Here is a 15,906-nt window from a genome sequence, read left to right as displayed (position 1 = left end):
TACTACAGTATGTGGTCGAGAATTGTCTTCTTAATTGGGTTTTTATTAAATAATATGCCGGACTTTAATTATAAAATGGAATGAGACAGAACTATTTGAGATAATTTGGGATTCAGGTCTATATATCGATCCGGATCCAGGTCTTGGAGTATGAAATAGCCTTCTTCAGCTGAGCATTATCCCAAGATAATTATGGGCATTTTGGCAGAGCTGGAGAAGACTGATATTATGCTCAAACTATTCATATTCCGAGCACTTCTCTATGCTCACTTCCATATATATTCAACTATGGGACAAGCCTATGGTGTAGTTCTCTATGCTCACTTCCATATATATTCAACTATGAGACAAGCCTATGGTGTCGTCAGGAAAGTGATTGTGGAGTATAAACTTCAACCCGATGTTATACATATCAGTTGCATTGTGAACAAGTGGCTGAAAACACGTACACATATAGTACAAAAGTTGATTGGCTTATTATGAAACATTATACCAATAGATCTAAATCCAAGTCTGGATTGGTGAGATTCTATTTTACTAAACATTTATCTTAATTGTAGTTTGTGGTTCAAAATTCAGAAAACAAATGTGACATGCAATACAAATAAAGTGGATCAAGAAGAAGGTTCCAGAGAGAAAATATCAGATGATGAGGATAAAATTTGGTGAAAAAAAAAAGAGAGATCATTACATTGCCATACAGCTCTAATCTATGTTAATTAATTAGTCTTTAATCCACACATATTTGCATTCATATTTTATGTTTACTTTCACATTAAAAATATCTCAGTCCCTAATTTATCATTTACTGCTTTCGATCATAACAATTTCTTTTCTTTCTTTTTATTTTTAATTAACACTGGCAAATTTGGCAAAAACAAAGATAGACAATTAACCAAAATTGAAATTTGAAAACACGTAGATCTTTTTTTCATTATCATCACACGTTAATTACGCGGAATATCCTATCTATATAAAAAAAAACCTTACATGACGAAGAAACGAACACAATCTCAAGCTTATATAGAAGAATCAGAAGAAAAGAGAGAGAGAGAAAGAGAGGTTAACGAAAAGAAAAAAAAAGGCGATCGTGAGCCCTCATTTTTGCGCACCGTACCCGATAGAATTGGGAATCGTAAGAAAGGTGATAACGATAACAGATGGTAACTTCGCTGTCACAGACGTCAACGGAAATCTCCTTTTCAAAGTCAAAGAACCTTTGTTCAGCCTTAGCGACAAAAGGATCTTATTGGACGCCTCTGATACTCCAATCTTGACGTTGAGAGAAAATGTACGTAAGAACACAATCATCTTCTGCATGTGTTTATAACTAACATCGTCATTGATCATCCGTTAAACTTTCGCCGTAATTATTGTTATAGTTTAAGACCCATAATCTAACATTTTTTTATGATATTAAAAACAAATTGTAGAGGGTGAGCTTGCACGATAGGTGGCAAGTATTTAGAGGAAAGAGTACAGACCAAAGCGATCTGGTATACACATTGAAACGATCGTCGATGATTCAATTGATGAAGCCAAAACTAGACGTGTTTTTGGCTCATAATAAGGAAATGAAGGAATGCGACTTCCATGTCAAAGGAAGTTGGATCGATCGGTCCTGTGTTGTCTACGCCGGAAAATCTGACGTCATTGTTGCTCAGGTATTCAACTTTTTTTTTCAATGTCCGGACCAATGGTATGTAAACTCTAAACCGGAACTAACTAGTATGATCGTGTTAATTAATATTTTGTTGTTGTTGTTTTTTGGAATTTTCAGATGCACAAGAAACATACCGCTCAGAGCATATTAATAGGGAAGAGTAATTTCTCGGTTACGGTTTATCCGAATGTTGATTTTGCTTTTATAGTCTCTCTCATTGTTATTCTCGATGACATTAACCGAGAAGATTCTGAAGACTAGACCAACTTTTGTTTATGAATAATTCTCGATATCTACTCTATGAAAGAGCAAAATAATAAATAAAAAAATGAAAGGAAATAGGAATTCTGTAAAGACTTGACATGTTTTAAGGATTTTTTTTGACCAAAATGTTTTAAGGTTTTGCTTGGATATGAATAAATATATGATGATTTTTTGTTTCGAGATAATTATGATTATAGAAAAATGATAATTCCATGGATACAACTCTCGTTGTCTCGACCAAGGATTATTGACAAAAAGTTGTCAGGTTTATTCAGTTTCATTAAATTAGTGCTTTCGCTGTCTGAAAATCTCGACTCCCAAGTAATCGATAGTGCTCTTAATAAGTGCAACATTTGGCTTCGATAGCTTCACTCGAACAGCGGTTATCTGAGGAAACGTTTCAAGCGTTGTGGACGCGATATGTTCCGCGACTGCCTCCAGAAGGTTTCTTGGTGACCCTTCAACAATTTCCTTAGCTAGGCTGCAAACAATATCATTCTCACACCAATGAATCAACTACATGGGATTTAAAAGACATTGATAGTTCGGATTCATGATGTTTTGTCTATCCCTAGTCGTCATAGATATCGGTAAGAGCTAATTGACCTGTAAATGTCAACATAGCTGATAGTATCTTCTAAGTTGTCTGATTCACCAGCCTTTTTAAGACTCATCCACGCATCAATGTCAAGAAGAAACATCTGCCCCAAAGTCTTCTCTTCAGTTATAGCTCCATGGTGACCGTAAAACTTTAATCCTTTCAGTATCAGTTTGTCCCCGGTCATTGACATTCCTTTCTCCGATGATTCTGTTCCACGAACTATACAGTAAAACTGCATATAAGCTCAGGGCTAACTAAGAACAAAAGAAAAAGCAAAAATACATATATGTTTTGGATCCACAACCTTTACAAAAGCAATAGTCTTGTCACAGTTTATACACACAAGCTTGCAAAAACTTGTAGAAGAATGCAAAAGTAGAAGTGATTAGAAATCGGGAACCTTAGCAGCAGGATTATCTATGATTACTTATTTTTTAAACACGGTAATTTAAGGATGTAAGCATTAACATTAGCTGTAATAAACTCAAAAGATCCCCGCGTCAAGTGCCCCATTCGACAAGTTTGAGATAAACCTAGCAATTAAACATCAACTACGCTTAAACTTTTGATGTCATCAATTTTATAGAGTAAGCCGTTTCTTTCCGTTTCTCTTCCAAATATTTTATATCAGCCAACAAAGAAAATTACCAGCAACCAATCAATAACGAATTAACGATTAACTAAGGAAGAAACGATCACTGGTGCTGTCTGAACAGTGGATCATGCGAAGAGAAACTAATTTTAAAATTAATTGAAGAAGAAAGAAATGTCAGATCATACACATCTCTCGATCTTCATCACCCGATTGATTCATATCTATCAAATTTTTTGCTACCGAGATGATATCTCAATAGGAAATTTGGACATACCTCGCGGTGACAACGTCGCCGGAGCCGTCGTTTCAAGTGAGCTGAACATCTCTCCGTTCTCGGCAATAGATTTTAGATTAGATGGGAGATGTGGAGGTGAGAGATCGGAGTAAATCAGTTTAAATAAGGAAAATGAAAAGCAGAGGCTATGGAGGTGTGTCATATATTATAGGCCCAAATCCCAAGAAACATTTATGCTATTCACCAAATTAACAATTATAAGGAGGTTTACCGTTTCTTCTTAATTCTTATTGGTCCATCTAATATTTTCTTGTCTTTTGTGCCTTAACTATTTCCATAATTATTAAATTATGAATTAATGAATAGCATTTATCATTATCCACTATCAATGAATATTATAGTGATGCAAACAATCATAAATTTCCTTAGATTAAATTTTAAAAATTACTTTAGTCCATTAAAAGTTCAAAGATATATATTCACTAAAAATTAATATATTTTTAATCAGCAATTAATTAGATTATTTAATAAGAAAATGCAAACCAATTAAATTGTGCTAATATGATTAATTAGTCATTACACAGATAAAAGCAAAATATACTTGTGTTAACTACACAAAATATACTTGTATTTTCCAGTTTTTGTTCCGCAAAACACAGAACTTTTTATTTTTGATTAAGACGCTCTTAGGTGAGTCTCTAAAAGACACATGCAAAAAATGATTTGGCTACAGGAACGATTTTATCCAACAAGAAAGATACAGATGAGAGTGTGAGGAAGGAGTAATGTCGATTTATTCGTTGGGGTTTGCAATCTTAAGGCCGACTTCTTTTTCTTCCTCATATACGAATTTAGTAAGCTCTTACATCTTTGGGCTCGCTTTGTCTTCATTGTTATTAGCAAAGAACAAGCTTCCCCACAGAAACACAAAGCTCAAGCAAAAGCTCTGTGATAGAGATTCAGCTCAAGGAATTCCAAAAAAGCTTCTTGAGCTTGCCATTCTCGTTCAAAGCCACTACTTCGTCTGCTCCACCAATGTACCTACTGCTTACACTTGATGAAGAGCCTATGAGGTGTAACTTTCTCCTCAAGTAACCTCCACATCTCCTTTTTTAAACTCACAATCCATCAGAACCTATCTTTCTCGGAACGAAATCTTGTGATTCTCTAACAAGAGTCTTACTTTTCAGCGCAATCTTCGAAAGTCTTTCTCATTCCTCCAATACCCGTCGTGTGTGAGACAGCAAAATCTTCCACTCCAGGTATATGTTTTCTCTTCAAACTCCGACAAAAAGCTCCTCAATACTCTGTAGAAGTTCTTGGTCATCAGAGTCCTCAAGTGTTGTTGGCGTAAGAAACTCTTTGCTATGTGATCAATATTGCTTTTATGGAGAGCTATCGCCTGCTTCAAGGTCCGAACAGATGTTATATAGCTTAAGTTCCTTACAGTTCTCTTCTTCATATCCTTCATTGCTAGTTTCTTATAGTTTTCCTCTTCATATCTTTCATTGCTAGTTTCTTATATTTCTCTTCTTCATATCTTTCTTTATTCTTCTTCGTCTATCACTTTCTAAATTACCACTTAGTCTTTTGGAAAGAGCGAAACTCTCGAATCCATCGTGCTGGTTATATAACTCTCGAATCCATCGTGCTGGTTATAACTCTGTATAACTTTGAGAAATCAAATGATTTGATTGTTCCTTAAATGCAAAAACCGCAAAACAAATTTTGGTATGAGAAATTTATAACTAATTGATCATAAAGAATCATGACATCTTAACATTTCGACCCCCAAAGAAAACAAAAACAATCATGACACTCATGTATTTACTATCGATTAAAATCGACCTGATCTTACCTTTTTAATAGTATAGTTCGGGAGTATTGGTTTATCTATGCTTCTTCTGTGACGTACATTTTCAAAAACGAACAAACCAAAAAACCGAATCAAACTTTAAACCAAAACCAATAACCCAAAAAAAATCACCCTTACTTTCTTGTCACCACAATGCATAAATTGACTAACTAGTTCAAAATTTGTAGCCATAATAACTAGGCTAAGTGCTAAAGAAAAAGAAAATCAAATTCTTACTTTTATAAAATACCTGAAATAGAAAGTGGTTGGGGTAAATTATTATGTGATAAAAAAGGATGACCATGCATAATGCATTAGATACCGTCTGTTCCTTTAGTGTGAAGCATAGGTATGACTAGTGACCACCACACACAGTTGGCATGAACCACATTGTCAAACGTTGTCGCATAAATTAATCATTTAAAATTTTTAAAATGAAAACTACTCAACTTCTATGTCGCTATAGAATTATATGAAAAATACCTGCATGCAGCTATATATAGTATTTGCGAAGCATCCTGTAGCAGCTGATGCATTGAAGTGTGAAAAGTTTTGTTTGGCTTAAACAGAAGAAAATGTGAAACCCCAGACTCAAGAGCCAAAGAGGCAGCGAAGACACATGAGGATTTCATCCTCTCGCTCTCCACATGCTTATATCATATATTTAGTAGGTATATGATTTTTTTTTTTTGAATAGCCAGTAGATATATGGTAATATATATCCAATATTGTATATTTTTTAAGAGAAAGACCACCAATCAAAGCCAAAATATGAAGAAACAAACAATCGAATCGAGGAAATGGAGTAATCAATGCGTTCAACGTACAATTGTGTTTTTCATTATTGTCAACCATAGTATTTTGGGCTTCAGAATAAGTTATATTATACCAGGATTTCAAATTCTCATACCAGCTTTTATAGTTTAATAATACTTTTTGTATTAATAGAATGGCGAATGGCGATAATTTTGGGAGAGATAATAATAATAGACGAGTGCAACCAAAATTAGTACTTTTAAATTCAAAGTATCATGGGATGAAAACACATGGTCTACAAATTCTCAACACATGAAGCCAAAACTGAAGTCTTTAACTAATTTATTTTGAACAAATTGAAAGGATTTAACTCCCAAAAAAAGAAGAAGATAGAGCTAAAGACAAAACGGAATTTATTGACGCCGTTAAGTAGTTGCTTCCCCCCGTGACGTTGGGATATGATCGATATCAAAAAATTCTAAACCCGGTTAATACGCTACCGTTTTAGAAGCATGACTTAACCACGGTTAACTAATTCACACATTTAACACCGGTTTGTTGTTTTATCAGCTAGTACTGCTCCTATCGTTAGAGAGAGAGAGGGACAGATCTGTGAAGTTCGGATCTTTCTTTTTACTTTCTTCGTTGTCTCTCTCTGTCTACACGCTTGTGCTGTGTTGTGTGTGTGCCCACTTTCTCTCTCTCTCTTTCTCTATCGTTTTTCTTCTCTCCTCCCACTATACTTTTTTGCATCTTTAGCAGAGAAGCTAATTTCAAGTTAATTTTAGCTTCTAATTTTCCTCTTGTTTATACCTTTTTGATCTCTCTCAAGCTAACTTTCCCAAGAACCCCATCCTAAAAAGATTTCTGGGTCTAATTTTTGCTTTCTATTTCTGGGCATTGATCTAATTAACAAGTAAAATAGATTGAAGCTAAACAAGGAACCCTTGTTTTCTAGATTCTAGGCTTCCCCAAATTTCCCAACTACTAGAAAGAACGAGTTTTTCTTACGTCTCTTCGTCTTTTTTTTTTTGTTTAATTTGTTCTTGAAGACTCCAAATTTCAATTTGCGTGAAAAAGAAAAGAGATAAAAAGAAATGGTGGTGAAGATGATGAAGTGGCGGCCATGGCCGCCGCTAGTAACGAGGAAATACGAGGTGAAGCTATCGGTGAGGAGGCTGGAGGGTTGGGATCTGGTGCGGGAGAGTGCACCGGAGAACGAGAGATTGACGGTCGAGATTCGCTGGAAAGGACCTAAGGCGACATTGGGATCTCTGAGAAGGACGGTGAAGAGGAACTTCACTAAGGAAGCTGTGGGAGAAAGCGACGTCGTTTCATGGGAAGACGAAGAGTTTCAGAGCTTATGCTCTCTCACTTGTTACAAGGAAGACACTTTGTTTTATCCTTGGGAGATTGCTTTCTCTGTCTTCACCAATGTAAGCATTAAAAAGAAATTTAATTGGTCGGTTATTCTTTAGTAGATAAGATTTGAAATCACCAGGGTCTAGCTAGATTCGTATGTTGAACTTGGGAAATGCTTAACTAGGCTTTAGATTCTACAAGACCCTATGGTACCCTAGCTGGATGATCAAAGCAAGAGACTTTTTTCCCCATTATTGTCTCAACATTGTTCTCTGTTTTATTAAAATGAGATTCTTGGTTCCGGTTATTGTTGAGGTTGAGATTCTCTGCTGTTACATTCAAATTGTTATAGATTCTTTGTTCTGTATGTTGGTTCTAATTGATTGATTATGATTTTGATTTTGATTCCAGGGAATGAAGCAAGGGCAGAAGACTAAATCTCCTCTTGTTGGAACAGCATTTTTGAATCTTGCTGAATATGCGCGTGTGACCGATCAAAAAGAATTCGAACTAAACATTCCTCTCACGCTCTCTGCTTGTGCTACCTCCGAGCCACATCCATTACTCTTTGTATGGCCATTTTCTCTTCGTTACTTCTCTACTTTGTTGGCTCCATATTGGTTGTTTGATCTTTGGAATGCCCCTCTTCTTTAGGTGTCATTGAGCCTGCTTGAGCTTAGAACCACTCCAGAAACCTCGGACACTGTGGCACAAACCGCTGTTGTGCCTGTCCCGACTCCATCTCCACAACAGCCTATTGAAACTCACCCAACTGAGAAGGATGATGTCTCTGCAATTAAAGCTGGTCTCAGGAAAGTCAAGATTTTCACAGAGTTTGTTTCTACGAGGAAAGCCAAGAAGGCTTGCCGAGAGGAAGAAGGCAGGTTCTCAAGCTTTGAATCATCAGAATCGCTCGACGATTTCGAGGAAGATTTTGATGAAGGCAAAGAAGATTTGATGAGTATGAGAAAATCTTTCTCCTATGGACCTTTGTCTTATGCAAATGGTGTGGGAAGTTCGTTGAACTGTGGCACAAAAATCACTGAAGAAGATGAAGATTGGATTTATTATAGCCACAGGAAATCGGACGTAGGAGGAGGTTGCTCAGACGCCGAAGATTCCGCTGCTGGTTTGGTATACGAGACATCACTTCTTCCACGGCGTAGCATTTTGCCGTGGAGAAAGCGGAAACTGAGCTTTAGGTCGCCTAAATCCAAAGGAGAGCCTTTGTTAAAGAAGGATAATGGAGAAGAAGGTGGAGATGACATTGATTATGATCGGAGGCAACTTAGCTCAGATGAAGCTCATTTTCCTTTTGGTGTAAGTTCTTATTAGTGATGTTAAGACCTTTTGGTACAGGGTTCAAATCTTGACATTTCGGTGTTTCAAGTTTTCTTTTTTGCATATTTTTATTTGCAGAGGAGCAAAGGAGATGAAGATTCAACTGCTAATCCGAGAACTTCTTTCTCGGAGTTTGGAGAAGACAGTTTTGCGATTGGAAGTTGGGAGGAAAAAGAAGTGACAAGCCGAGACGGACACATGAAGCTTCAGACAAATGTCTTTCTTGCTTCCATCGATCAGAGAAGCGAGCGAGCAGCGGGTGAGAGTGCCTGCACAGCTCTTGTAGCGGTTGTTGCGGATTGGTTTCAGAAGAACGGTGATCTCATGCCGATCAAGTCTCAGTTCGATAGTTTGATCAGAGAAGGTTCTTTGGAGTGGAGAAACCTCTGCGGAAACGAAACATACATGCAGAAATTCCCCGACAAGCATTTCGATCTCGACACCGTGTTACAAGCAAAGATCCGGCCTTTAACTGTCGTCCCTGAGAAATCCTTTATCGGGTTTTTCCATCCTGACGGGATGATCAACGAGGGAAGATTCGAGTTTCTGCAAGGCGCAATGTCATTTGATAGTATCTGGGATGAGATTATTAGTCTTGAGGAAAGCTCGGCGAATGGCGAGAATGATGATGATGATGATGATGATGATGATGATGATGATAACTCGCCGCCATGCGTTTATATTGTGAGTTGGAATGATCACTTCTTTGTCCTGAAAGTTGAAAAGGAAGCTTACTATATCATTGACACACTTGGAGAAAGGCTTTACGAGGGTTGTGATCAAGCTTACATTTTGAAATTCGACGATAAAACCATCATCCACAAGAATCTTCAAACAGAGGGATCAGAACCGGAGGACTCAAAATCAGAGATTGTGTGTAGAGGGAAGGAGTCATGTAAAGAGTATATTAAGAGTTTCTTGGCCGCAATACCGATCAGAGAATTGCAAGAGGATATCAAGAAAGGATTAGCCTCGACCGCGCCTGTTCATCACCGTTTACAGATTGAGTTTCATTACACAAAGATGACTACAGACGCAGAAATTGCGGTCTGAAGAGTTAGGCAGAGAGAAGCTAACGTTTTGTTTGAGGTTCTTGTAAGTTTTGTAACTCTCTGTGTAGCTTCAGCTAGCTTGTGAATGTGATTTAGAAGAGTTAACTCTTTTAAAGTTTTAGCTATGTTTAATCAGTTTGTATCTAATTTTCCATCTTTGCTGGTTTATATCTATCTCTTTTTTTTTTTTCCTAATTAGCTAATTATTAGTCTGACTTGGAGTTTGCCATTCGTTTTCCCTGTTCATTTTTTTTTGGTCGTATTCGATTTTAAGACTTTCGATTTGGTTTAATAACCAGTTTTGTAATGGCATTGTGCCAAAAATATCAAATCTTTTGAGAAAGAAACAAAAACACTTCCTGTCATGGTTTATTCAGAATTTCAGACATTATTATTCTTCACTCATTGCAACAACAAACAGATAAAAAAATGCACAAATGGGACCGATCAATCAATCTCACAAAGCCATTTGATCAAAGACAAAAAAAAAATCACTGCTGCAATTGATCGTAGACATTGAAAATAAGCCAACCTTCAATAGCCGCAGCTTCAAGACGATCGTTAGCTCCTGCCTCATCCCACTTGGACTGAATCGAATCAAGCCGGCTCATATCATACCAAAGAATCTTATGAGCTAATTCTCTGGTTCCAAGGAACTCAACTATCGGAGTTCCTCGAGCTATAGCCGCTAGTTTCCCAATCTCCAAGGAGCTTCTGATCACTATACCATGATTCTTTTTGAGCAAAACGAGGTCTTGTTGAATCTGGACACCAACGAAGGTGACGAATTTGGAAGCAAAGAAGCGGTAAAGATCCTTGAGATTGTCATGGAACGGGTTTGGAAGGCGAAGGAAGAGACATAAGTTCTTGGTACTTAGCTTCACTGAGCATAGACGCCATTCAGACTTTGTGTCCACAGATTCAACATCCCAATAGACATCGAAGATAATGGATCGGTTCCCATTCCAGACAGAATCTTCTAAGATAAGGGAAAGGTAAGGTGAGATATCGGTTGATGATCCAACATCAATGGCTTTGGTCTGGACCCATGAACCATCAACCATCGTAAACCCTGGCCCATCAAACTTGGCCATGTCGTCTAACAAAATTTACACATTCATTGACAAAACATCACAGATCCATTAGCTTGGAGCATAAACAATATCATAGTCAACCAATAAGATCTTTTCATATGCAGAAGAGAAAACAAAATAACTTAAATCCGAACACAAAACAAAAACAGAACAAAGAGGTAAACAAACCTTGAGATTTCGCTGGGAGAAGGGCGATGATGTAGTCAACGGAGAGACAAAACTGTTTCTGAGTTCCGTCGGAAGAGAGAGAGGATGGTACTGCGCGAGTTAAAATAAAAGCCTGGCCAGCGAATGACACGTGTCTAGACCCCCACGTGAGTCACACACTGCGAAAAGGAAGGGTAAAAAACCTTATCAAGAATGGCAAAAGATGAGACTGGATTTTGGTAGCATTTAGCTACGTAGACCAGGTCCATTAGAGTTTTTTAAAAGGTTTAGTATTGGGTTTGTTAGCAATTATTGGATAAAAAATAAATAAAAAATGCCAAATACATAACAAACGATCTTTGGAGAAGGATTTTAAGGAGCAATCCATACAAAGTTTGTTCAAACAGGTGTAAAGTGCTTATTGGTATTCGATTAAAAAACAATTGAGATTGGTTCTTTCTCCAAATATGGACCATAAATTGTCCACCATTTTTTCTCTTCATCAATATAATACATAAAAGAAATGAAACTCATTTTCTCTCTATCAATTTAATAAATTATCGACCACTGTTCATTAATTAATTTAATATTCTTAAAAACTCTAAAGACGAATTGTTTAATGGACATGCTCTTAGTGGGTAAGTGAACAAAAAACAAAAGCTACTTTGTGGGTTAGCTTTCGAAGGGCTTTTCTACTGATGGGTCATTGTCTTATAATGTACCACAATTAGAGAGACAAAGAAAAATGGAACTTTAATTTACCCAACTTCAGTCCAAATTTGTCCAAAAACAAAGCATGAGACTTAACATATTTCTGCTATAATGAAGGTATGAAAAGCTAATCTTTTCTAGTTAGAGTCATTAATGATTTTCTAACGATGCCAGTGACTTATCTAAATTTGTTTTTTTTTTTTCATAAATAGTCCAACATGAGAACAAGAATGAGAATTTTCGAATGGTTTTTGATCAACAATTTTGGTAAAAAAAGAAAAGGGTGTTGTTTTTTTTTATACAAAGCAAATGGAGTTATTCCATGGTATATTCCAGGGAGCAGCAAATCTCTCTAAATATCGGCCACGGATGATCCAAAGCCAATCTCAAATGAGAATTTGATGCATGTTAACTGCTTCTTGTGCCCATCAAGCATCTTCATTTTAAGTGAGTATGAACCCTATGAGAAATAAAAGGATTAGACTGGTCCTCAAAAGCAGTTGGTAAAACAAAATGTACAGTATATAACTGATGATCATATTAAGCAATCTTGACAAATACAAGGTTCAACTTCTTCACTCCATCCATTTATCCACATGTACGCATTATCGGCTATCATATACAAAAGCTAAACCTTTCTCTCACTCTACTTTACTTAGTCGACTAAACAGATTCGATTAGACTGGGCCATATGTTCTGAATGCTAGCGGAAAACATCAAATTCAATATGAGCCTAATGCATCAGCATGTCAATAAATCCAAAATGCTTCGAACTAATCAATGAAAAAGAAGTATCGACGACTAAGAAAATCAATGAACTTACAGGAGGAGTATATCCAGGTAGAACTTGAGAGTGCGCAACCAAGAAATCTCCAATCGCCACGGGACATTTAGTCTCATCACAAAGCTCATGTGTCTCAGAATGAATATGCCATCCAAAGTATGAAACTTCGATCACCAACTTTCCGCTTGAGATCACCGTGTCTTCATATAAACAAAGCAAACCCAAATTAGAAAGAAAACAAAATTCATCATAACAAAGTAACTCCATTTAAATCGTTCCACTTTCTTAAGAACAACTAGAAGTAAGAACAAGCGTAAACAAAAAAGATCATTCTGAGAACACAAACAAGTTGGAACATTGATAACAACTTCTAACACACCAGAAGGATGGAGCAAGCAAATGTATGTGTGTCATAGATTATGAATGTGAAATCCCAAATCTTCAACAAAATGTTACAACAAGAAATCAAGCATACCTGTGTTAGCAGAGATGCTGAAAGTGGCTGGCTCGCCTCTAGCTATAGGATATGGCGATATATCAACCCCTTGGACCTTTACTTCATACTCTGCGTTATTATCTGCAACCAAACACATAACCAGATCAAGATTCCAGGTTTTTTTTTCCAGTAATTTCAACGCAACAAGGATCAAAGTCAAAACCATCTCGATAAAATCGAATTTCAACTCAATTAGGAGTCAAAAATGAAAACCATCTTAAGGAAATCGAATTTCAACGCAGTAACTGGATCCTTCGAAAAAAGCGGCAATAGAACGATCTCAATTCTATCGAAAACAATATAGCGAACTCGATCAAAACACTAAGAAACAATTGGCAATCACGAATCAACAAAGAACCCAGGTAACTCTTTTAGGAGCATCCGTAAGGACCACACATACCGCAGTACTTGACATCAGTGGCTCCAGTAATCGTTGAGACGAAGAGAAAATAAGAGAGAGCGATAGAAAATCTCGAAAATTTGGACATGATTGGTTGATTCTCGGAGCAAAAGCCGCAAAAAGAAGAGATTTTTTGAGTTTTAGATGATGATTGAGGAAGAGGAGACTAAACAAGCAAGAGACAGAACAGGGATACGGAATCGGGATTCTCATTTCACAAGGAATGTCGGAGATATATTAGCCGTCCATTTAGTCAAGTCCCTGATTCCTGAAAATAGACGGCTTAGATTTCATCGTAGATCTATAATGTTGTGATTAAGCACATAGGATTAGCAGTGAACAAACTGTTAGGTGGGGTTTTTTATTTATTTATTTATTTACAATTCAATTTGTAGTTAGCAATTGGCACCAAAACATAGTTGGATTTGCCAGCTCAGATTTGACGCTATTTAATAATACAGCACACAATTGACAATTATTTTTCTTGGGGAAATAAAAATTTCCTAGTTCAACGAACCTTCTATTTTCCAACACGAAATCCAATCTAAAACCAAGATATTTAGTTCGTAAAAATAAATTAGTTCTAGAGAATCATCAAGCTTCAGACTCGGTATTATGATATCTATGTTAATTATTGTTGAAAATGACCCGCATTGACACCTAAAAAATGTAGCTTTTTCAATGTACTGTATAAACATGTCAAAAAAATGAAGAAAATATTAACAAAATTTTGCTATGGGCCTTATGAGGTTAGGCCCATAGCTTAAAAGGCTTATTTGAGACACATCCTAATGAATCGGAGGGAGAAGTTCAGAAGAGCTTTTGTATTTTTGACTTTTGACAGATGGCTAGATTCCTCCTCATTTGTTTCCTCTTCGCGGTGGCGCTGACGTCATCCTTGACGGAGGCCGGCGACGACAATCGAGTTTACTCTCCCTGTTCAGATTCTACTGTCGCGATCGGCGATGGATTCACTTTCGGCATTGCCTTCGCGGCAAGAGATTCTTTCTTTGGCACCAATCGTTCCGTTCGCGTTCAGTACTCTCCCTGCGATCGTCGCCGCCTCTCGCTCAACGGCAACTCTGAGCTCGCCGTATTCAGACCTAAAGTCGATGAGATCACCCTCCTTACCATCAATACCTCCTCCAGCTCCTCCAGTTTCCGACCGGTTTGTTCTCATCTCTGATCCATCTTTGGGAATTAGGGTTTCGATTGCAGGGTTTTTGATCATAGAAAGGATAAGGTCCATCCTAGTTAAATTTCATATAGATCTTCGATTCGATCGGAATTATCTTCCCAGATTAGTGTAGTTTGTTGACTTGTCAAAATCTCGGCTTAGAAAGTTGGTAACTTTGCTCTGTTTTTAAGTTTTCCGTAGTTATCTGGCTGCTAAGTTATCGGTCGACATCTCTTTCATGGTAGAATCCATTTTCCCGACTGTAACAAAGGTTTTGGATCTAAATTGTTTTCTTGGAAGGTCTGGTTCCTTTCTGCATTTGTTGTTTCAGTGAGATCAGAGGTTGAAAACAGAGATTTGGCATGTCAGATTCCTTTCACTCCATAGATTCATAGTCCCATTTTCTGAAGAATTAGGGGATGTCATGAGAGTTCCAGTGTAGATATCTCTGGCAAAAGTGATCTAGTAGCTTCATTGCCATACATAATATGAAAATGACTAAATCATCGTTTTTGCTCAGAAGTAGGGGTCTTGAATGTGTGTATTAGCTTTATCAAATTACCGGTTTTTATGATGATACTGGTCATGTTACTTTTTGATTCCAGGATTCTTCAAAGGGATATATGGTAGCATTCGCTGGTGCAAAATATGCAGCAAGATCAGTTCCAATTATGGTTGCAGACAACGATCACATCGTCACAAGCTTCACCCTTGTAATTGGATAAGCTCATAAACCCTTCTCACACCAATCTAAATTTCATTTTTGCAGTTTTGCAATATACATCTCTCTACTCGTCTGTAATCTTTATTTTTGTGGTATTATCTTCATATCTTGGGTTGAATTGCAGGGTTCTTGAGTTCCAGAAGGGCAGGCTTGAGAACTTGTTCTGGAAGAAAGACGGATGCTCCAAATGTTCTGGAGATGCGAAATTCGTGTGCCTCAACAAAGAAGAATGCGCAATCAAAACCCAAAACTGCAAGAACCGAGGAGGACAAGTAGATTGCAGCTTGGGGATCCAGTTGGCGTTTTCAGGCACGGATAAGCACTACACTGCGTTGAATTCGTGGTATGAGGTTGCAAATCTGAAGCAGTACTCACTTTATGGCCTCTACTCTAATCTAAAGGGTTCTCTAAGCAGCCAATTCAAAAACCTCTTCTGATGAGCTTCTTACTCCTTTGCGTGTTGCTACTTTTGTAATTTTGTATTATTTCTCGCCTGCTTTGTTTGTTTTAATTCTTGGTCTCTTGCTCGCATGATTTATGCTATATATCCTGTATTTTATTACTTGGCTTGTAACTTTTTCATGAACTAAATAGTCAGATATAAATTGAAAGTTGATTTCTTCATTCTTTCAGTCTCAAATCTATATAA

General features: G+C 37.1%; 7 protein-coding genes across 8 annotated transcripts; 3 read left to right on the top strand and 4 right to left on the bottom strand.

Moving 5' to 3' along the window:
* The first annotated feature begins 288 nt into the window (after positions 1-288).
* On the top strand, positions 289-1,924 carry LOC18023335 (protein LURP-one-related 10). Its single transcript, XM_024159497.1, has 4 exons — positions 289-402; positions 1,085-1,291; positions 1,434-1,664; positions 1,781-1,924. The coding sequence occupies exons 1-4, from the start codon at positions 289-291 to the stop codon at positions 1,922-1,924; spliced, it is 696 nt and encodes a 231-aa protein (XP_024015265.1).
* Positions 1,925-2,118: 194 nt separating this feature from the next.
* Positions 2,119-3,519, bottom strand: LOC18023334 (dihydroneopterin aldolase 1). Of its 2 annotated transcripts, none has more exons than XM_006407352.2 (3): positions 3,398-3,519; positions 2,534-2,747; positions 2,119-2,408 (listed from the first exon to the last, which is right to left on the bottom strand). In XM_006407352.2, exons 1-3 carry the CDS (start codon positions 3,444-3,446, stop codon positions 2,213-2,215), a joined length of 459 nt encoding a protein of 152 aa, XP_006407415.1. In that variant the 5' UTR covers positions 3,447-3,519; the 3' UTR covers positions 2,119-2,212. The 2 variants fall into 2 exon arrangements, with proteins under 2 accessions (XP_006407415.1, XP_024015529.1); XM_024159761.1 differs by having other exon boundaries at positions 2,534-2,782; positions 3,398-3,508.
* Positions 3,520-4,317: 798 nt separating this feature from the next.
* LOC18023333 (uncharacterized protein At3g28850) lies at positions 4,318-4,829 on the bottom strand. The gene is given in 6 exon segments (XM_024159496.1): positions 4,318-4,410; positions 4,412-4,471; positions 4,473-4,544; positions 4,547-4,653; positions 4,656-4,730; positions 4,733-4,829. Coding segments are annotated over 6 exon segments (504 nt in total).
* A 1,831-nt stretch (positions 4,830-6,660) lies between these two features.
* Positions 6,661-9,883, top strand: LOC18023332. Its single transcript, XM_006407350.2, has 4 exons — positions 6,661-7,405; positions 7,743-7,901; positions 7,986-8,651; positions 8,751-9,883. Exons 1-4 carry the CDS (start codon positions 7,067-7,069, stop codon positions 9,723-9,725), a joined length of 2,139 nt encoding a protein of 712 aa, XP_006407413.1. The 5' UTR covers positions 6,661-7,066; the 3' UTR covers positions 9,726-9,883.
* A 184-nt stretch (positions 9,884-10,067) lies between these two features.
* LOC18023331 (uncharacterized protein At5g06450) lies at positions 10,068-11,115 on the bottom strand. The gene is made up of 2 exons (XM_006407349.2): positions 10,987-11,115; positions 10,068-10,823 (listed from the first exon to the last, which is right to left on the bottom strand). Exon 2 carries the CDS (start codon positions 10,816-10,818, stop codon positions 10,216-10,218), a length of 603 nt encoding a protein of 200 aa, XP_006407412.1. The 5' UTR covers positions 10,819-10,823; positions 10,987-11,115; the 3' UTR covers positions 10,068-10,215.
* Positions 11,116-11,857: 742 nt separating this feature from the next.
* On the bottom strand, positions 11,858-13,564 carry LOC18023330 (putative phosphatidylglycerol/phosphatidylinositol transfer protein DDB_G0282179). The gene is made up of 4 exons (XM_006407348.2): positions 13,357-13,564; positions 12,936-13,037; positions 12,500-12,660; positions 11,858-12,136 (listed from the first exon to the last, which is right to left on the bottom strand). Exons 1-4 carry the CDS (start codon positions 13,442-13,444, stop codon positions 12,029-12,031), a joined length of 459 nt encoding a protein of 152 aa, XP_006407411.1. The 5' UTR covers positions 13,445-13,564; the 3' UTR covers positions 11,858-12,028.
* Positions 13,565-14,151: 587 nt separating this feature from the next.
* Positions 14,152-15,881, top strand: LOC18023329. Its single transcript, XM_024160012.1, has 3 exons — positions 14,152-14,524; positions 15,139-15,246; positions 15,383-15,881. The coding sequence occupies exons 1-3, from the start codon at positions 14,201-14,203 to the stop codon at positions 15,692-15,694; spliced, it is 744 nt and encodes a 247-aa protein (XP_024015780.1). The 5' UTR covers positions 14,152-14,200; the 3' UTR covers positions 15,695-15,881.
* Positions 15,882-15,906: the final 25 nt, after the last annotated feature.

The sequence above is a fragment of the Eutrema salsugineum genome, unplaced genomic scaffold, assembly GCF_000478725.1.
Source record: "Eutrema salsugineum unplaced genomic scaffold, Eutsalg1_0 scaffold_13, whole genome shotgun sequence".
Lineage (NCBI taxonomy): Eukaryota > Viridiplantae > Streptophyta > Magnoliopsida > Brassicales > Brassicaceae > Eutrema > Eutrema salsugineum.
Note: the sequence above shows the minus strand (reverse complement) of the source record. Positions and strands in the feature narration are given on the sequence as shown.